Source organism: Corvus cornix, chromosome 1, assembly GCF_000738735.6.
Source record: "Corvus cornix cornix isolate S_Up_H32 chromosome 1, ASM73873v5, whole genome shotgun sequence".
Taxonomy (NCBI): domain Eukaryota; kingdom Metazoa; phylum Chordata; class Aves; order Passeriformes; family Corvidae; genus Corvus; species Corvus cornix.
In genome coordinates, this window is record NC_046332.1 from 21,282,860 (window position 1) to 21,303,770 (window position 20,911).

The 20,911-nt window shown below is 41.0% G+C and overlaps 2 protein-coding genes across 6 annotated transcripts in view; both read left to right on the plus strand.

Moving 5' to 3' along the window:
• CMSS1 (cms1 ribosomal small subunit homolog) overlaps nucleotides 1-794 on the plus strand; it is a 225,447-nt gene extending 224,653 nt beyond the window's left edge. For all 4 annotated transcript variants that reach the window (XM_039558288.1, XM_010395909.3, XM_010395908.3 and 1 more), the window contains one exon: nucleotides 557-794. In XM_039558288.1, coding sequence (XP_039414222.1) covers nucleotides 557-640 — 84 coding nt within the window. In that variant the 3' untranslated portion in view covers nucleotides 641-794. The remainder of the gene's footprint in view (nucleotides 1-556) is intronic.
• A 105-nt stretch (nucleotides 795-899) lies between these two features.
• Nucleotides 900-20,444, plus strand: LOC104687029 (cell cycle control protein 50C-like). 2 transcript variants are annotated; one of them, XM_019283783.2, is made up of 10 exons: nucleotides 900-2,179; nucleotides 3,009-3,119; nucleotides 4,257-4,358; nucleotides 5,736-5,826; nucleotides 7,671-7,808; nucleotides 8,800-9,009; nucleotides 9,802-9,927; nucleotides 16,513-16,660; nucleotides 18,089-18,313; nucleotides 20,362-20,444. In XM_019283783.2, exons 1-8 carry the CDS (start codon nucleotides 1,967-1,969, stop codon nucleotides 16,545-16,547), a joined length of 1,026 nt encoding a protein of 341 aa, XP_019139328.2. In that variant the 5' UTR covers nucleotides 900-1,966; the 3' UTR covers nucleotides 16,548-16,660; nucleotides 18,089-18,313; nucleotides 20,362-20,444. The 2 variants fall into 2 exon arrangements, with proteins under 2 accessions (XP_019139328.2, XP_010394208.2); XM_010395906.3 differs by lacking the exons at nucleotides 16,513-16,660; nucleotides 18,089-18,313; nucleotides 20,362-20,444 and having other exon boundaries at nucleotides 9,802-11,091.
• The last annotated feature ends 467 nt before the right edge of the window (nucleotides 20,445-20,911 follow it).

Genomic DNA, 20,911 nt, shown 5'->3' on the forward strand with positions numbered 1-20,911 from the left:
TTTGTAAGTGGTAAGAGGGAGCTATAAGGAAACTCTGGACTAACCATGATGATAAAGAATCTTGTGTTCCCTCTGAAATATGTAGTCAATATTTACTCTGTAATACATTTGTTTTATCTTTAGATAAGGAATAAGCTACAGCCATATCAGTGTCATAAACCAAAGTACTTTGTATGCAGCACAGGCAGACCTGACCTTCATGCTCATTTTCATTCAGGTGTCTCAGACACAGACATGGCTGTGCCCGTTGTACTGCCCTTGATCTACTTTATGCCAATGGTTACTCGGGAAAGTCCTGTGGGGATTCTGTAGCCCAGGATGGGTTGTGGCATGCTTTATCAACTCTTTGCCAATGCCAACCTTTCTGTAGCCATGGGACTAAATGGGACTTCAGGACTGCAGGGCAAATTCTGGGGGTTTTAAAAAATGGAAACATTCTAGAGGACCTTGTATAGGAAACTCTAATTTCTAGTCCTATAGTAAGGTGCCTAAGTAAATAAATAATGGTGTCATTATCATAACCTTTTATTCTTTCTTTGATTTTTGTTTTCTTCAGATAAAGAGAGAAACAATTGACCTACTGGAGAAGAGTATTATAAAGCTGTGCAGAGATGGATCTGTGAAGCTGGGACTCTTTTAATGAGTTTACCAACAAGGAAGTAATATGCAGCTGCATTTTACTATTATCCTGTCTGCAACTGAATTTTGACTTTTCAGAGGTCTCTCAATACAGAATGCACATTGCAACTTTTTCTGAGTTTTCTTTTAATAAAAACCCAGAAGCTTTGTTTGTAGTTCTAGTATTATTTTTATTTCAGGAACAATGTCATACTGAAATTAGAGTTACACTGCTTTCACCTGCTAGATTTACTACTATATGTCACCACTATATGTCACTAGTAAGACTTTGAAGATGAGCAAACATGGGTGTGAAAGTCTTTTCACAACTCAATTTTCTGTTCCCTCCCTGTGCTGTCCCAAATGAGACGTGTTTCTCTCATGAGAGTGATAATCTAGTTCTTGCCCTTGGGGGGTCTTTGAAAAAGTTGTGTGAATTTCAGTAATAGGTCAAGAAGGTATTTTTCACCTATCTGTTCTAGAGCTGGCCAAATGCTGTTTTTTGCTTTTACATGATAATTTATCTGTATATTATACTGAGACTTTATTTGGTTAAACTGTTGAAGAGTCCAAAAAGTATTCTTATGTTTGTCCATTTAATTTAAAAGGGGGTGATCTCTGGGTGATTCTTTTGTCATTGTGGACAGTAGGGAATGGATGGATTCTTTTTCAGAGAACAAGATGAATAGAGACGAGGAAATCATCGGTATCTTGGAAAGCCATTGATCCAAACTGCGTATTTTAAAAATGAGTTGTCCTTCTGTGATAAAGAGCACACAACCTTTTTACAACCTTTAATCACATCTCAGTCAATAGCAATGAATGTAACAGGTTAAGAAATTTGATTCAGTCTTCCAAAGCAATGTTTTCTGTCCAGTGCTGTCTGAGCACCTGCAGTCCTCCCCAGTGGAATTCAGCACAACTGGAGTAGAACTCCTTTCATTGTATGCCATGCCTGTTAGCTGGGCAGCTATGGAAGTGAAGGGAGAGGAAACAATGCATCTGATATTACACAGAAATTCCAGTATAGCTGACAGTATCCCTGGAAATGAGTAAGACATAAAAAATCCTACTGAGTTGTGGGGAAGGAAAAATATATCTAAGCTTTTCAAGGAGGAATGAACTGGACACCCTGATCAAAGTACACAATCATTTGATTGGTACAAACTGATCATGGAGATCCAGGCACAAATACAGAAAGCAAGGAAGAGAGAGATCTAGTTAATAAGTAATTCCTCACCGTAATGCAGGCTAGAACAAACAATAGTCTCCCAACAATAAAGACAGTATCTCAGCTGAAACACTATCCAGCACAAGGGTATTACTCCTTTCTCTCACCAAGAAGAAAATGAAAGGCAAGACAAGTTTTCCTCCCCAAGAAGGAGCAGCACCTCCTTCCAGATGTCCGGATAACAGTGCATTCAAACAGCAGAGGCTGCCAGCTTGGAAGCCCCAGCTCACCATTGCATCTGTGCTCTCCAGCTTCTTTCTGATAGGGGCATTCTGCCTCACTGTGGGAGTCTGCCTTGTCCTGTCTGCAAACAGCGTCAGAGAAATCCAGGTTGGTTTGGGGGTGCTGTTCTTTGATATTCTGTAAAGAGGAAACCAGGCTAGGTTTGGAGGGAAAGGGCATTAAGTTTTTGCTTCTGAATAAAGGTGATAGCAATGGCTTCGTGCCTTGGACATGTGTCCAGCAGCTGGTATTGCTGTGAAAATCTTCAGAGGCAGTCAGTCATCAATAAAATCAGAGCACTGGGTGATTACCTGGGTGGTAATATCTGAAATATGAGTGATAATTACTGCCACTGGCTGGTAATACCAAAATGCTGTCATTATTTTCTAGTGTTTTGAAGGGAAATAAGCAAATCCCTCTGAGAGTGTTTGGCACTAGAAGAACATACATATTTGCTGGGGCAAAGTCTTGAAATACAGGGAGCCCTAATGTTTAAATCCCTCCTGCAGACAAGGTTATTCAGACCTGTGGTGTTGTGAATAGATTCCTGTTAGGAGCCAACACTCAGCGCTACACCCGGGCTGTTCAGCAGGGGTGGGCCATGATGCATGTGGGGATTTGTCAAGCGTTGCTTGGTCAGCCAGTCCAAGGTGCAGGAGTGTTCTTCACTCAGCACTCCTTTACCAAGGAGCAGATGTGCAAGTTCTGCAACAGTCATTGAAAGGCTCTAAACCAGCTTTAAACTAGGGATAAATGTCGTGGTTGTTCACTGAGGCCAAGTCTTGACTCTCTGCCTCTTCATTTTCAACAATGCTTTTGGCAGTCCAGAGTCACTTAGAGGAGAACTGCTCTGAGAAGTCTTGGAGCCAAAACACTAACCTTTTCCTATGAGCATGTCCCTTATTACAGTGTATTTCCTTGTTCACTTCTCTGACAGATAGATTATTCAGATAAATGCTCAGATTGTTCAAAGCTCCGTGAAAATTCCTCTAATTGGAATAAGGAATGCCACTGTTCTGTTAATTTCACACTAAAGGAAGATATATTGGTAAGTGAGTGCAAGAAACCAACTCAAGTTGCTTAGTACCACCTGTTACTTATATCCCTGAATTATAAAAGACACTAATTCTGTAGAGCTCCTGATTAAATTTGCTTTGTATGTTTCAAAACATGTAATGCTCAAAATTTTACACTTTTGCTTTTGTTGTTTCATTTTGGTGTCTATAAACAAGACCAGGCTTCTTGGCTGGGAGATGTCCAAGGAGAACATGGGGGTGGAGGGAATGGTGTTTGATTGTGGAGGTGACTTCTCTCTGTATCTCTCTCTGAGTCAGTGGCAAACCCTTGCCCTTGGCCTGGGGTTGGTTATTGCTGCCCTGCTAAGCTCTCAAGTGAGAAGGAAATCTGAAGCTCTGACCACTTTACATAAGTAAACCCCTGTAGTCATTTTTACAAGGGTTGTGCTGCTAATCCCCGAGGTCCTTGAAATAATTCAAGTCTAGAATGTGATTCTGAAGTTTTCTTTTGGAAAAAGTATCCTTCATTTCCTGTCTTAAACTACCAGGTCATGTTTTTGAGACTGTTAAAATGCTTCATGTTCTGCCAAAGAGATCTTATACTTAGTACTGAATAAATGATCCCTTAAAATCACAGTGCAATTTAAAGTCACTTTAGGATTCTTCAGTATGGAGGAGGCTGTTAAAATACTTTGTAATTCTTCAGATTACAGTGATGTTTGAGATGAGAAGTTAATTAACTGAGTAATGGGTTTTTTATAGTTGCATAATTACCTTTCATGCTTGAGTTGCCTGCCTAGCATTCTTCTTTTAATGTGAAGGGTTTTGTGCACCTTCTTTTATGGAAAATGGGTGTCTGTCTCTACAAAATGATTCACACTCATTGCAAGTTCATGGCCAGCCATGCCATCTTGAGTAAAATAATTGTCAGGCATTTTTATTTTAGGTTTTGTTTGGTGATTTAAATTATGTTTAATTTTGTGCCAAAACATAAAAACTTACAGTTAAAGATTAGATTCTAGCCCGTTTCTGCTGAATTGCTTAGGGTGGAGTTACCAACATTTTAATACGAGTTCAGTACTCCCCTTCCCTCTTTTTTAGCAAGTAATAGGATTTCTCATTGCCTTCATGAACTCTCCTTATTGAAGGGATTTATCCATGAATTCTAGGGTGACGTTTTTATGTACTATGGTCTGCAAAACTTCTATCAAAACCACCGTCGATACGTGATATCAAGAAGTGACGCACAACTGTTGGGCCGAAATGTAAATGTAAGTTTTCTTTTTACGTTGTGAGATCAGCAGCAGTTCCAGCAGGTGTGCCTTTGACCATATGGAGAGCTAACTAGGCAGAACCATAAGTGTGTTTAGGTGGCTCTAGGGAATAATAAAGTACAGATTTGCAGTGTTTGGTCCCAGCTTTTATGCTTGCTAGGGCCATTATGTCTAATAAGTTAGTAAGAGAGGAAGGTTGAGGGGGATAAATAAAAGATGTCAGTCCAGTGTTGCAGTTCTCAAACCTGCACCTTGCAGTGCTGATTAAAAATACATTGTCTTTTCAAATAAATACACAGAAAGCTTTTTCTTCTTGTGTTGTCAATCTTCTTAGCCAGAAGTGTTTTAAACTGTCTTTTTATTATAGGGCTAGGGAATTAAATTATTCCAAGTCTTTCATTTTGCCATCTGGCTTTGGTAGCAGACAAGGAGCAGGAAAAGGCTTGTTCTGAAATAAATGATCACGTAGCTTTCTAAGTATGCAATTTAGAGGTCTAAAAAGGGAGGTAGACAGCATCACCTGCAGCAGACCTGCAGAAGGAAACTGGAGAACGTAATCACAGCATTCAGGTTTTTTTACTTACAAATCTAAAGTATATTTTCTGTAGCTTAAAAGTAGCATTTCTCAATATACGCACAGTCCACATGTCCTTTCTGTACCTATGATGGTTGTGCCATGCTAATCTGTTGTTTTTATAAAATGCTTCTTACAACTCTCCAGACATGTTCCTCATTTCTATAAAGTGCTTCTTACAACTCTCCAGGTGTAAGCTTGTTTGTTTGCATCCAGATGCAGCTGCTTTTGGCTTTTGTGCCAATCAGATACACAGCTCATTGGAGTTACTTGAAAATGTTTGTGTGTTTAAACCTGAAGATTTAGAGTTTCTTATAAACTGGGACAGGAAAGATGTGATAAAGATGAGGTGGACTTTTGTTTTTCATTCTGTATCTTCGTGTATCAAGATTTGCCCACGTTCAACTGCAGTAATGTGGCCAACTACATGTCCAGCAGTAATGCAGCCCAGGTCAGAATTAAAAAGAAGGAAAAATAAGATGCTCTAGCGTAAGCCAGGGCTTCACTGGAACATTTTCAGTTGTAGCCATTTTACAATAGCAGATCCCCAAACCTGTTTTTGTAGTCTAGAGCTTGCAAGTCAGCAGCAGAATTTGGTGAAGACCTTAAGTTTCCATACCTAGATATGGAAGGTGTTCCTGAACTACAGACCCATTCATTTGGATGTCTCTCTAATGTGACCAAAAGCTACTGGAGACTTAATTATTCGGTGGCTTTTCAGAAGAAGGCATGGGAGGACACCAGCAAATTAAAACCAAACCCTGGCTCTGTGCCTGACTGTTGTGTGACCTTGAATGCAGATCCAGAGGAGCTACTGCGCACCCTTCAGCACCTACAGAAATGGGACCCCCATGGCGCCGTGCGGGGCCATTGCCAACAGCATGTTCAATGGTACGTGGGCACCTTCCTCTCCCACCTCACTGATTCCCTCTTGAAACTGTTCCCTTGCCCCAGTCCAGGGAGTCCTGGTATTGCAAGGTCTCTTTCTCCCACAAAAGGCTTTGTTTGGTGGTGCTACTCTAGTGAATGTGGGGCTCTGCTTCCTACTGTTTAGTAACTTGGCCCTAGTTTGGAAGCTGAGGGAGATTTTCCATTTTCTAAGGCCCCCTTCCACGTGAGTGTACAGCAGGAGTGAGGAATTTAGGCCCTCTTGAAATAAGGAATGAGGATACAAGGGATTTAGTGTACTTCCTTGCTTAAAAGCACTTCTTGTACAGTGATGGGAGAGCCCAGATTCTGCCTTCCCACAATCATGTGCTTAGAAGGAGGGATTCTCCATGTTCTCCACATTGTTTTGGACCTTTGGATCTACGTGGTTTCATTTTTGTTCTTAGAATGCTGGAAGCATACATAGTCTTAACTTGATCCTGGGTTTGATCTTTGTAGTAATCTAGTGGCCATAATCTGCTTATGAGTACACTTGGGAGATTTCAGAATGTATCTTTGGAAGGAAAACCAACAAAAAAAACTGTACAGACTTTTCTCCCCTACCTCATCTTTTTTGTCTTCCAATCTCTGCTGCTTCCCACTCCCACCCTTTTTCTAACCTGTTCCATGCAGCAGGTTTTGGGAAGGCAGCAGCTCTTTCCAAGCAGCTGAGCCACCCACACCAGGGGACTTGTGAAGGCCAGTTGTGTTCAGTAACTTCTAGATCCATTTGATTTTCATGCACCTGTGCACCCACCTGGAAGTGTGATTTACTGGGTTCTCCCCAGACCTAGGCCAGCAGAGCCCAGCTGTGGGCAGCCCACACTGTTCTGGAGCATGTGAGGGAGAGTCAAGACAAGCAACTGAGCAGGCAGAGCTCAGAGCATTGCAACTCCTGTGAATAAATGGTGACAAATAGATGGGGATGTGGTGGGCCACAGAATGATCACTTGCCCAGAAGAGTGTGTCTGAGCTTTAAGGAGCTGTGTGAGCACAGGTTTTGTAGCAGGAGGGGGGAAAAAAAGTATGTTTTCATTGATGCTCATGCAGCTGAGTTGTGCTTTTCCCATCTCCTAAAAGGCAACCCCTCCCCATCTGTATCATCTGATTATCCCTGCCCATCATCCCATTGGCTGCCATGGGGTTTACAGAGATGTTAATGAGACCTATCATGTTTCTGTTAAACTAATCTGTGTAGGAAAATATTAATGGATAAAAACAAGTGCTCTTCACCCACTGAAACTGAATGACATGGTTAAGCACAATTTTAACTAAATGGTTATTGATTGAAGAAAGTGTTTGTGTCGAAGTTGGTAGGCAAGCTCTAATTGGCACAAAATTAAAGCAAAATTTTCTCCAAAGGACTGGATTCCCTTGACTGTGCTTTTACCTCTACCCTAGTCCCTGAAAAGACATCATGTGTAGCAAAATTTTAGGACATCTGTCAAAGAAATTCTAGGGAAAACTAACTAGGACAGTAACTTCTGTAACTAGTTAGAGAGCTCAAAAAGTGATCTGCAAAGAAGTTAGTCCCACAGGAGCTGATGGACATGAGGAACATGCGCAGCGTACACAGGGATTGGTAGGAAATGTTCAGTCTTTGAAACTTCAGAAGTTCTAAGACTGGTACCTTAATTCTTCTCGTGAAATGTGCAGTGCTCCATACACATGATGAAACCTTTCCCAGGATGTTCTGGTTTCCTATCCACTTGAAAGATGCTTCGATGTACCGTTTTTTTTGTTAGTCACGCTGCCAATTTGACTGACTGTCTTCTGCTCACAGATGTTGCTTATTGTTTTCCCTGCAGATACTATTGATCTTTTCTACAATCGTAACTCATCTGTGATTCGAGTGCCACTGCTGAAGACTGGAAACAGTTGGTGGACAGATAAAAATGTGAAATTTCGCAATCCTGAATCATACAATCTCTCCTCTGCATTTGCAGGTAAGAATGGTTCTGCTGGTGTTCCTTATTTTTCAATGGCTTCCCTATCTTCCCCTTCATGTGTGCCCCACTCTGAGAAAAATCACCTTTGGGAGAAATACCTTCCAAAGCAGGTTGAAGGAGCAGCTTTAGAGGGTGACTGAGAGCAGAAGTCACATTTAGCCAAAATATCACCTTTTTACTTTTTTAATCAGTGACCGTAGAAATTGAGAGAAGATGTTTTTGGAAGACTGAAGTTAGCCCACATCAACATCCTTCTATATAATTTCTTGTAATGCTTTATCTGTCCAGAGAAAGCAAGGATGCAGTTGCACTTTTTTTTTCCTGTTGGCAACATCTGTGAAGGAGAATCGCACGGCCCATCTTTCCTTCATGCCTTTGCAGATTCTTGGGCAGCTGTGAGACACAAGAGGCTGCCTTTGTCACTAGTTCTTTCAGACTTGTTTCCTAGGGCTGTTTCCTGGTTATGGTGATACCTATTCAAGTGGGGCTAAAAGCTGCCCGTTCTGGATCAGGGCGGTGCTGTGCTGGATGCAATATGCAAGAGTTAATTATCTAAGTAGTTTTCATGGGACAGATTCTAAATGTCATAGGCTGTGCCATTAGACTGCAAAAAGGTGCCTTTCTGGTTGTACAGGAATATATTAATGTATAAAAATGAAGGCAAGCTCTTCGTTACAGAGAACATGTTGCTTGCTGAAGAGGCAAGAATCCAGAATAAACAGTATATTCATTTGTGCAAGTCACTTTGTTTTTCTTGTGCTTGAAGGGTCTAATGTGTAGCAGCTCCTGGGTACTGTTAAACCATTAATTTGTGTTTCAGGTGAGGAGGCATGCTTGGAGATGCTATTATCTGCCATAATCATTTTGAACAGTGTCTTGTGTCTCTTCTATATCTCATATTCTGTTTTGGTTGTGTGAGGCCCAGAATTTCAGCAGCCATTGTTTTTACTGACAGTATGTCTTTCCTGCTTTGTCTCTTTGTCACCAGGGACAGCAAGACCTCCTTACTGGCAGAAACCAGTGTATCTGTTAGATGAGGATGATGAGAGGAACAATGGTTATGTGAACGATGACTTCATTATCTGGATGCGAGTGTCGGCCTTCGCTACGTTCAGGAATCTCTACCGTCGTGTCAGGCGGATACAGCAGTTTGCAGAGGGCCTGCCAGCAGGGAATTACACCTTCCAGATTTCCTACAGTATCCTTTCAGATTCCCTAGGACTGTTAGAGAGTTACACTGAGGTGGAAGTGAATAGGACTTGTATGGTCAGCTGACAAAGAAACTGCACAGAACACCCCTGTGTCAGCAGAGCCCTCTGACGGATCTGGGGCATGGCCTGACTTACAGGAGCTTTTGTGCTGGTGCCACTGCTCCTCACACCCAACAGTGGGAACTCTGCTGACTAAAGCACTCCTTTTGTCAGCAGGAGTTATGTCAACATGACCATAAATTTCTCTTCTTTCTCAGCTGAAAGAGCTGTGTTTTTAAATGTTGTGTCATGGTTCTATTCTGAAAGCTTCCATGGGAGAGATGAAAGGTAAACTCATATAACATTCTGGGCACAACATATTGGGTAGAGGTGAGCATTTATCCTCACAGAAGCTATGTGGAGTGTCACGATAAGCTTCCCAAAAGGCCCATTTTCAACTGAGCTTTCATAGCAAATTAATGCAGTAGCAGTTCTATAAATTATGAATCTGAAATTTACAATGTTTAAAGAAAGAAAGTATTTCCATGTGCACATGAAGACTGTATCTAAAATCACTGGGTTTCTTACCACCAGCTGCTTACCACCACCGAAAAACCAGCTGGGTTTTTGGATCCAGAATAGCAGAGACATCACCAGTCAGTTAAAGGGGTTTTGGCAGCAAAGGCAGACCTCAAAACTCTTTATGCCTTGGAAAGCTTTTTGAGCATTTAACCACTACTTTCTCTTCTCCTGGAAATAACGTACACTTTGTTAGTGAAATCTTAACATCCTTCTCTCAGATTTCCCTGTTACCAGGTTCAAGGGGAGGAAGCATGTGATTCTTTCAACCGTGGTGTGGAGCGGAGGAAGTAACCCATTCCTGGGAATTGCCTACCTGGTTTCTGGCACAGCAGCAATCCTGACAGGTTTTGTCATAACTGGCATCCACTTAAAGCTCAGGAAAAAGAAAACATACTTTCAGAAACAATAAGATTCACCTGCCTTTCTGAACAAAGACAAAAGTGTGCAGTGAACAAAGAAGGTGCAGCACAGACCTTTCACTCTTTCCCCTGAGCTCTGGACCATTTTCAGTGTCAGGTTTGGTGAATGTACGCACACTGAGGGGGAGAGCTACTCCATCATCTGAAACCAAACTTACCTGAGGTGTCATTCTTATTAATGCACATGTGAGCCTAAATTTGTTTCCTAGGAAACTTGTAGTGAGGTGAGCTTCAAACAGCAGATAGCACAGCGGATTAGAATTGCAATGGCAAAGAAATTATGTGGTACCAACGTCTGGCCAGAAGTCAGGGTCCATATTAATTTCTTTCTTGGCCCATAATTCAGACATTTCTCTTAACTGAAATGGAGCTTTGGATGGGTAAGAAGTGAGGTCCTGATCCAACAAAGAACTTGAGCAGGTAGAACTGATGGCTAAAATCTGCTTGTGGGCCACATACATGTGCTAAATGGCTTGGCTTGGGTTTGATACATCTTTTTCAGATATGCTGAAAAAGCAACCAATTTACATGACTGTATTCACTCCAGTTTGAAACCTGATTTTTAATTGAATACAGGGCATTTATTAGGAGGTTGGAATTTGTTTAGACCAAATTTATTGTATTTATCTAGCTACTGAGAGCTGGAGGGCATCCAATCACTGATTTACATTTTTTAAATGGTTTAATAGGTATCTTAAATTAGAAGTTCCTTTAATGCAAAATATTTAGCAGAAACATCTACCTCATATAACTATTGGCCAAAATTGCACTCCTACCTACCCTACCCTTCCATATGAAAGTTCACAAATTCTTACATGACACAGAATGGTAACTTATTGTCAATAAAAAATAAAGCACCAGAAAATCTGTCAACTTAATTTAAAGCAAACGCTGCAGCTCATGAATAGGTTCACCAATTTTCATGTTCAGAATTTTACACATTTAGGACTTATTTCTAGTCTCACAAAATGAAGGAACAGCACTGAAGAATTTAGGTCAAGCATACCATGGTAGCTGTGAATTTTTAAAAATAATTTTTCTGTTGTAAAGTGCAACTGGAATAAAGCACTTAAATTCCTTTCATAAGTATTTCATGTGCCTTGCCTCTCTCTCTCCTAAAAAACCTTCTCACTCACTAGAACAAGAAACAAATCACAGACTGGAGCAGGAGAGAGGGATGTGGCACAGGGCGGCTGCGTGCCACCGTCAAGGCACCTGCATCTGCTTTTGAGAGTGTCTGGGGCTGGGGATCTGGTGACCTGTGACAGATGGCCCCTGGTGAAGGGGTTTGCAGCCTCAGAAGGTGCAGTTTCCCTGAAGCTCTGCTTCGTAGCTGAGCCATGAGCAGCAGAAGGGGAGCTGCTCTAGTTCCCAGCCCGGCCTGGGAGAACAGTCCTGCTCCACCAATGCTTTGTGCTGACTGGGAAAGGTGCCTGTCCCCTCTGCTCTTCTGGCTCGGGGCCTGTCACCTCCATCCAGAAGCTGTAGAAACAGGGTTCCTGGATTTCAGCCCTTGCACCTGGATCTGTCAGGAGCTGTGGAAGAACCCCACCCCTCTCTGGGCTGGACAAGACAGAGCATGAAGCAGTGCATTCAACAATGCTTAAGCTCATTAATCTAAATCACTTTTAACAGTGAGACATTCTCCTAAACCTTTTAAGTCCTTTTGAAAATGTGATCCCATGCTGCTCTCTGTGGGATTTCCTGACAAAGCTGAACTTATGTTTTCTGGCTCCTAACAGACCATAGGAACTTCTTTATTTTTCTCTTTCTCTTTCTTTTTTATGTGGGTTTTTTTTAATCATCTGAGAAACTGACTTTTGAGAAATGATAGGGGTGGTTAACTCACGATGCAACTGTCACTGATTTTATTTCTTCATGAAGTATCTGGTAAAAGAGTTAGTAAAAGGAGACTGAATAATGAGGTATGTATTTCAGTGAGTCAGTGTCTACCAGGAAGAAAAAGCTCTATAGAAAACACAGCCCGGCAAGTAGTGTTTGCCCATTATCTCCCAGAGTTTTGTGAAAGAACCTCTTCTCTTGAAATGTAGATTGTCTTCAAACCCCTCCATAGGGAAGACCTGTCTTCAAACAAGTCTTTCTGTTTTTCCAGAAGTTGTCTAAGTCTTTGTTTATAAACTCAAAATCTCATTTTTCATCTTACCACAGCTTTAAACATGCCTTACTTCTTTCTGGTACCCTCTGAACAGTGTCCTTGGAAGCTGCTGCTTCAGCTCCAACCATTTCTGTTGTTAGCTCTGAGAAGCTCTGCAGTGTCTGTCTGGTTCAGGATGGTGCTGCCCAGACCAGAGCAATGGGAATGGCAGCTTTGATTAATTACTCCCAGCAGATGGATTCTGCCTTGTTCAAAAGGGTGGAAAATAAGTGTTAACAACCTCCTTACGTTGCCTTTTGTGCCAGGGCTGCAGCCACGCTGTGGGCCTGCCCCCTGTGCCAGAGCTGGCACAATTACACCTTTTCAAGAAAGCTTTGCAGGTGTGTTCCTCAGTGCCCACACTGAGAACACTTCTCTATCTACATGAAATGTTTGTTGAATATTCTTATGCTGCTGCTGCCTTATTCCCTTTCATGCAGGGGCTGGAACAGAAGTGAGAGGCTGGGCTGAAGGACTGGCCTAACCTAACAGAAAGATGGTAAAAGCCATCATTAACTGCTCCTCGTTGTGCCATGTCCCAGGGGATTGTCCCCTTTTGTCAGCTGCTGGTAGCAGCAGGAGGCATGAGTCCAGGCAAATACAGCGGGATTTGGAATTCATTTATTCTGGCTAGTAGGAGATCATTAGGACAGCTGGATCAGGGAAAGTAACACTGAGGTTTGGAGGGCAGAGGTATGAAGGAACCAGAGATGTTACACTTTTCTGAGGTACAAATTGCTTTCAGAATACCTGGAGTGTTACAACCAGTATTGTGTCTTTGACTTATCCTGCTTTTGCCTTGTGCATTTGATTTGATGAATTAAGGTTATGTGCCTTGAGTAAAAAGGAATTTTTTTTTAAGAAAGTGCCTTGGTAAAACTTCCCAAAATATAATTTTAATTAGCTTATCTATCAAACATACTTTCACCAATAGTAAGTGAGCTCTTATCTCAGAGAGATTGACATATGTAGCCTTGACAACTCAGTGCAAAGACGTCTGGGTTTAGGATTGCCGAATGACATTGAGTTATACCTGAAAATTCTCTAGTCAACAGCACCACCGTGCGGGCTACAACATTAAGCCATAAAAGACTAATTGCCATTATTTGTAATGTCTTGGCATATCATAATTATTAAATTGTCAGTTCCTTTGTTACTACTGCTTAAAGCCTCATCTTGTATCATTGCTGCATTTTCAGTCCCTTTGAGCTAAATGAAATGTTGCAATTTTCTTCACTCTCCACAAAAGAAAGACTCATGTCAGAAATGGGGTTTAGGTTTGGTGAACTGAAATTAATGATGTCATAGATGCTGAAAGTACTAGAAAGTGATTTTTTTATTTTCCCTATCTTTTTTCCTAGAACAGATAAATAAAAGAGGATATTTAGTTATTAAGTTTTTTTCTTTGGGGGAGTGGATATTTAGTAAATGGAAAACTGGACAAAGGATTCCTGTTAACAGATGTAATCTAAATTCATACGGTAAAAGTGGTCTAAAATAGATAAGTCAAATGGGATATATGTTTCTGGGGTTTGTTTATGATTTTGAAGATGGCAGTTACACGTGGGAGCATCTTCTGGGGTTCTTCAGTTTTTAACAGTGGCAAAAATATCTGGAGGGAACAAGATCCCATTATTATGAAAAACCTACCTGCAATTTAAATCTCATTTCTAAATTCCAGGGAGGTATAGGAGACATCTATATTTTAATGTCAAAAACTGTTGTAGTGGTTTTGGTTGCCAGCTCCTTTTGGGATTAAATTTCATTAATGGATATAACTCTATATCTAGAAAGAGAGACATTTTTATAAACCCAAAATCTCATTTTTCATCTTACCACAGCTTTAAATATGCCTTATATCTTTCTGGTACCCTCTGAATTAATCAGGATATTTCAGAAGAACTTCAGTTAGAGAATTTTTCCAAGTCTTCTTCAGGCTTTACAGTCTCATGAATATATGTCCAGTATTTTTCTGCCATGGTTGGTTTTTCTGTTTCTAATCACACACATTTGCTTTCCTCTAAAAATAAAGGGATGAGTCCTTCATGTGAAACTGATTAGCATGATCACAGACCTATAGAATCTGGAAAAGCTAGTTACATGCTGCATCTGTTTTATATTAACAGCTGTGTTACATGCAGATTATCAATATTAACGTGTTTGGATGATGTATTTTAGTGATGCACTGCAGTGTAAAAGCTTCCTCTCCTTCCTCTGCAAAATGAAACTCATACAAGAGTGAAGTCAAAAATGGCAGTTCAGGGAAGGGAGGGCTTTGTAAGCTTTGACAATGTAAAGAGAGGTTGCACAGCAATTTGGATTTGAGATAGATCTAAGAGAGGAGAGAGCATTTGCCTGTCACACAAGAAGGTGCTGTCATCCTCACTGAGAGCAGCAGGGTTTGAAACAGCTGATTTGAGAAAAACCTGTAACCACAAAATGAGGGGAATGGCAGAAGGGGAAGAAGTACTTTTCCTGCTCTTGGGTGTGGAGGCAAAGAAATTTGGCTGAGCTGCTCAAGATGATGGCATATCCTGACATGTGATCTGGAAAGTCCATATGATTTTGAGCAGCAGCCAAGTTACGCTAAAAAGTTTCTTGGTTTTTAGTGCAGTCTGAACTACAGTGCACAGGTTTTGAGCTCATGTGTTTTGACTGGGTTCTCTGTAATTGCATTACTCCCTACAATTCCAAGAATAATTTTGTTATGAGCTGGAAGTGCCTTGGGCAACTGCCTTCAAGTTGGTTGTCTCTTGTTTCCAAAAGAGGGATTGTGGAGCATTTTTGTTCTCTTTGGGTCCTGCTTTTTCCTCAGGTTATGGAAGCCAGGCAGGGGAAGTGTGGGGCTTGTTTTGCTTTTGCTCACATTTATGAATGAATGGAAAAGGTTTTCTCCCTTTTCCCATGAAGCCGCCTAGGAGAGGAGAAGGGCTATACGGCTGATTCTGGGCCAGTGCAAGTAGAGGCAGTATTTAGATGACATCAAATAGTAATTGTCATAGGTGAAGATACCAAAATACCCTCTCGTTAGCCATTCAGGCGCTGGGAGGGGCTTCCTCCGGTCGTCGGAGGTGCTTTTAGAGAAGGCTCTAGGGAGCGCTGCGAACAGGAGCAGGTAAATAGGGGTGTGGCACGGCAGCTCGCACAGGCAGGGCAAGCTGGCAGAGTTTCAGCCATCCTCCTGCTAGTGGGGTTTTTATTTTATGTTGGGGTTTTGGTTGGTTGGTTGATTTGGGGATTATTTTTTTTTCAGCAATGGGCCCCAAACGATCAAAAGCTTGTTCTTTGTTAAAATTGTAATACCAAAGCAGGGAATTATATTTGGTTCTTTCGCAGTTATAAGGAAGGATCTTAGAATTTCAGTAGAATATTTTCTGTTTATTAGGAATACATCAATTTAATAGCATCAAATTTGTGTTATAAATATAATGGCAGTTACAATCCTATTTAGATTGTCTTTAATTTGTTTTCTACAGAAATAAATTATTCCTGAGCCTTAGACTTCTTCCAAAGCTATCCCATAATTTTTCTTGTGTTACCATTCCATCCTTCCAGAAGCTGATTATTGCTTGCAGAATTGTCTGCAACACTCAAATTTACTACCTAAATTCTTAAGTAGCAATATGAAGAAGTCATATGAAGAAGTCATGTCTCCCACAGTAAACTCCTGGAAAAGCTGGCAGCCCATGGCTTGGCCAGGAGCACTCTTTGCTGAGCCCCCCTTGCTCCTTACCCATCAGGATGACTTGTTAGAATCCCAAGTTCTGTTGCAAATATGGGCTGAGATGCATTGTCTCATGTTCTGGAGATTTTAACAATAAACAGAAAGAAAATGATAAAATTGAATGAGGAGCCTGAGAATTACAGTAGCAGGTACAGGTATGGAATGTTTGGAAGTCGTTCATTTATCTTTATTTAACTTCAAAGCCTGAGAAAGTGCTGGCTCTGTAAAACTGAGCTTTACTTTATCCATCTAGAAGTTTAGGCATCTTCCTTTTCAGTACACTTCTATACTGTAAACACTACTGGAGCAATGAGTGGATGTAATACTACATTTTCCATTTTTTAGTTTGCAGTGGAGGTAGATTTGATCAATGGCTACATTTGGGAATGAAGTGATTAAGAAATCTTAGAAAGGAAGTGAGGTCATGAGTAAGAAAAGGGAAAACAAATAATTTATAAATGAGAAACATGGAGACAACAATATTTAATTCTCACTGGAATCCCACAGAATCACACAGTAATATTAAGAGGCCAAATTTCTTCTCAGGGCTGCTGGTAGTATATAATTTTCTAATTTATGTTGCTAGAATACAAATATCTGAATTCTGTGTATGTTCTTTTTCCTCCTTTAGAAGAAGCTTCAGCAATACAGGACGGTAACAGATGAAAAGCTGATGTGTCTCACACAAGCATTTAAAGGCCTCCCTTTGGTAGAACCTGGAAGAGAACAAAATCCAAAATATTTTGGAATTGCAAGCAAAGGTCCAGCAGGCAGCCAAGGTGTGTACGTGAATGTGTGAAGCATGAAAGAGGGGTTGTGGCTAGTTTATCCCTGTAGTGGAAAATCTCGTATTTAATAGATATCTGTTTGCACAAGTACCTCTTGCATGAGCTTGAATGTCACTTCTGTAAATTCCCATGCCATAGGTTCTGCTGGGAGCACAAGCAAAGGAGGAGAATAGCTTTCCCCCATTAAGATGGCTTCCAAAGTAATTTTCGTTCTGAGGGTCCCAAAAAACCCCCAGAAACCCAAAGAAATCAAACCCAACAGAACCAGGATCTCAGCTTCTCTGAGATTGGTGTTTCCATAAGACACTGGAGGTCGCTGCTGGCCAAACCAACTGGTCAGAGAGGTCTGGTACTTGGTATTTGTGACTTTGTGAGAGGGGAGTGACCAGCTGAGTGCTGTGTGACACGCAGACAGGCTAAGATAAGCCAGTAGCATTGGTGGCCAAACTAAGCAAACGTGATTCACCTTGAACTTCTAACCTTCGTTCACCACTGAGTTTTCTCCCAGCTCTCTTTCCTGGTTTGTTGTTGAAATGCATTGCTTTTGCTCTCAAGGTCAGTAACTTCTTGTGAATCCCAAGATTTTGGGAGTTACTTGTATTCCATAGTCAAATGTTGGTTTGGGGAATCTTTGTAGTTAAAAATTTTCTTCCTGGAAGAATTTTCTTCTTGGGAAGAAGCCACATACCAGATCCTTTTTAATTTTTTGAGATTGACCCAGGCCTTGTAAAAGCAAACAAAAGGAAATTACCCCCCAAAATATAAAATCCAAACAGTCAGAAAAGCACCCCTCAAAAAAACCCCAGCCTAACACCCAAACCTTCACATTCAACAGTTCTGCAGCACTAGAATTTTCAAATAGTCTTTCCTTACTTTACTTAATTAAATACAGAATAACTTTTTTTTTTACTGAAGAGATGTCTCATTTAAATTAAATCGTAAGAAGATCAGCAAAGAGCTCAAAAAAGTCTTGAATTGTTTTCTATCCAGTCATTGTTGTCATCAAATTTATAATATGGGGCATTAGGACAAGTGCGTAAGTCTGATTTTCTCAAGAAAATGTCACCAAATCAGCTCAAATACCTGTTCAAGTCACATGAAGTAAGTCTTGTGCATGAGCTACAAACGGATCTCATACTACTATCCTGAAATTGTGAGGCTGTGTGTAAGAGTTCTTCCTGTTCTTATAGCCAGTAAAGACTTACAGCATGCTTGAGTGAAAGAATTCTGTACCTGGGCATCAGAAGAAAGTTAGGAGTGTGTATGGAAGATCCTCTAGTCTGTTTTTTCAGATACCTGAATATAAGAGTTGTTATTGAGATTTTTCCTATTTCACTATAACTAATTTTTGTTGCCTTTTTGCTTGTTTGTTTGGGTTTTTTTGTTTAACTTTTATCCCTGCTTTGTCTTTTTCTTTAGAAAAACCTGTTTTGACCTATTCTGAGCCCAGGACTTACGCAGGCAACAGGGAAAATATGGGGAAATTTCCACAGGAAGAACTACCTTTCACATTTCCCCCAGGGCCAGGTGCCTTGGGTGATACGAGACCTGGTGGAAGCTTTCCAGCTCACATCTTCCAGCCAGCTGTGCTGCTGTCACCACCACAGCAGAAGAGCAGTCAGGAATTGTCTTCCCTCCAGAAAAGTGAGATCTCTCTGACTGCCGTAGACTTAGGAGTCTGTGTTGTGTGTTACTGTTTCAATCTCACAGTACCTTTGAAGATGTATTTTCTATGGAAAATTTTTAATCTGTATGCCTAGACATATTGGCCCTATAGCTGGAATGTCCTACTGCTGCACCCAGATATGCATTTCTTTTGTTACTATGCCTGCTGCTAGACAGCCTGTACACTTTTCCATCTCCTGGCAGCAGTCCTGTCAGTGGCAGTCCAGACTGACATTTTTATTTGGTATTCATTTTGATTATCATATCTGTGTGATTGCTGAAGCTCTTTGTCGATGACCTACAGCACATCATTTCAGATTTCCATCTGCTGATGGTGTAATCCAGCCTCCACCACCTTTAATGGTGGGACCACTGAAGCCTGGAACTTCTCTGTTTCTGCAATCCATGTTGCAGACACACCAGGATGTCTGTAGGCTGTGTGCTCCTGCTTTGAGCCCATCTTCCCAGCAAAGGGTTTTTTGGAAGCTGTGGGAGCCAGGTTCCCATTGGGTTTCATTTAATACACAGGAAGTGGTTGAGGGAATTTTGGGTGAAATTATGTGGTGCCAGATAACCAGGTAGCTCAGTCTTGTGTCAGTATCCATTGGCTCTAGGAGTTTCATATGTTGGTGGCTCACTTCTCATTGTTGGGAGGAAGAAAGTTCATCAGGGTGATTAGGGAAGGCATTTCTCATTTATCCTTACTGAAGTGAGCAGAAGGAAGCACCCTTTGTGATTCTCAAAACGAGCTGTTTTCTGCTGCAGCTGTCACTGTAACCACAAGCATCCCACTGAACATGCCAGGGCCCTGCATAACACCCTTGTTGAGAGGCAGATAATTACATCTATGGCCAGCTGGATGGTTGCTGACAAGAAGGAGGGTACAGGAGTGGGTTTTGGGGTTTTCCTGCTTTTTCCTCCCTTTCAGCTGTGTTGTTTTGTAAGCCTTTTTCAAGTGAGAAAAATAACCGAAAGTCCTTTTGATTTTTAAGGAGCTGGCAAGGCAATTGAAAGTTTATATTTAATTCAGCCACTCAGCAGGCTGCTGTGCTGTGAGGAGGTGCATAAAAAATCTGGAGGAAATGAACCTAAGGTCTTGTTCTACAAAGAGCAATGTCTGGTTTCAGTGCCATTGGGGGCTGTCAGATGTCTTCTGTCATTTGAAACCACAGTGCAGAACTGTATTCTGAGAATTCTCTAAAATATATTGTTACTCTCTTAAGACTGATGCTAAATGGCTCAACAAATGTTAAACTTAATGAATGTTTCTTTATGCTCAATGATTCATAAAACACACTTGAGTATAAATTTTTAAGTGCTCTTCTCAGCTCAAGAGGCAAGAACTAAAGCTTGTGAAGGAATGGGCTATTTGGTGTATGAAGCACAGAAAATCTATTTTCTGTTTTGATCACAAAATTCAGCTTGGACTTAGCATGTAGCAGCTGGCAGTGCTGTAACTTTAGTCATGTCTGTCTGGTGTGTTATCTCTTTGCGGATGATAACCACAAAAAAAAACCTAACTACTTTTGTTGGCCACAGTGTTTCCTCTTTAGAGACTAGGTAGTTAGTTTATTATCATGCCAAATGTCTTGTATTATTTTGTTTTAGTATCCTAAAAGTTTTGTTAATAACCCAATATAAATATCAGAACTGAAACAAAAACTTAGTTTACCAGGAAAGGTAACTGAATTTTGGAAAATGGAAGACTAACTAAAAAGTAGTATTTGCTCTATCAGCTAAGAAATTCAAAACAATTTATCATCTTCTCAGTGAGTTCTCTGTCTATCTCTGATGAAATCATTTAAATGTAAGAGTGTTTGCAATAGGAAATACTAACCTAGTGAGTTCTTACAGCAGGATATTGCATAGAGTGGTTTTGATCAGTAACATAACACCATTCAGGCCAGATGTTACAATTCAGATTCCTACTTGATTATTAGTCACCTGATGCAATAATGTCCGTGTTGGTTTCCTCAGTGAGGATCACATGTCCCTGTCCTTACTGTTCCTTCATTTCGTGTTTGTAGTGTTTGCAGCCATTTCCCCATCTACTGAAAGAGAGCCATGCAAGGAACGGAGCTTACCTTCCTCCCCGAGGACACAGAGCACAACTGAGGAAAACTGTCCCATCTCTAGAAAGCAACAGCTCCTCCTGCAGACAAAGACGTGGCGAGTTCCCATGAGAAAATCAATCTGTCCTGCCCAGGTGACTCTGGGAGAAACAGCACAGCTGAAGAGTTACTTCAAAATGGTGATCTGCTGGGCCAGATAGCTGAGCTCACACGGCAGAATGCTCTAATTAAAGCTCAGCTGAGCAAATTCAGAGGTGTCTCTGGAGACAAAAGTGATTGCCTACATCAGCCAGACCCGACCCAAAATGCACCTAGTCCAGACTCTTCACAAGGACAGGTCAGAATTTAACAGAAGAGGAAGGCTGGATCTCCTTCTTGCTGATCTGCTTTCCCATAGTTTACTGGGGCTTTTTTGTCTTTCATCTTGTCAGTTACTATTTGCTTGCTTGAGACTTGTGATTTTTTAAAATTATTCCATTAGCAGATCAGCAGTAGTTTCTCATAT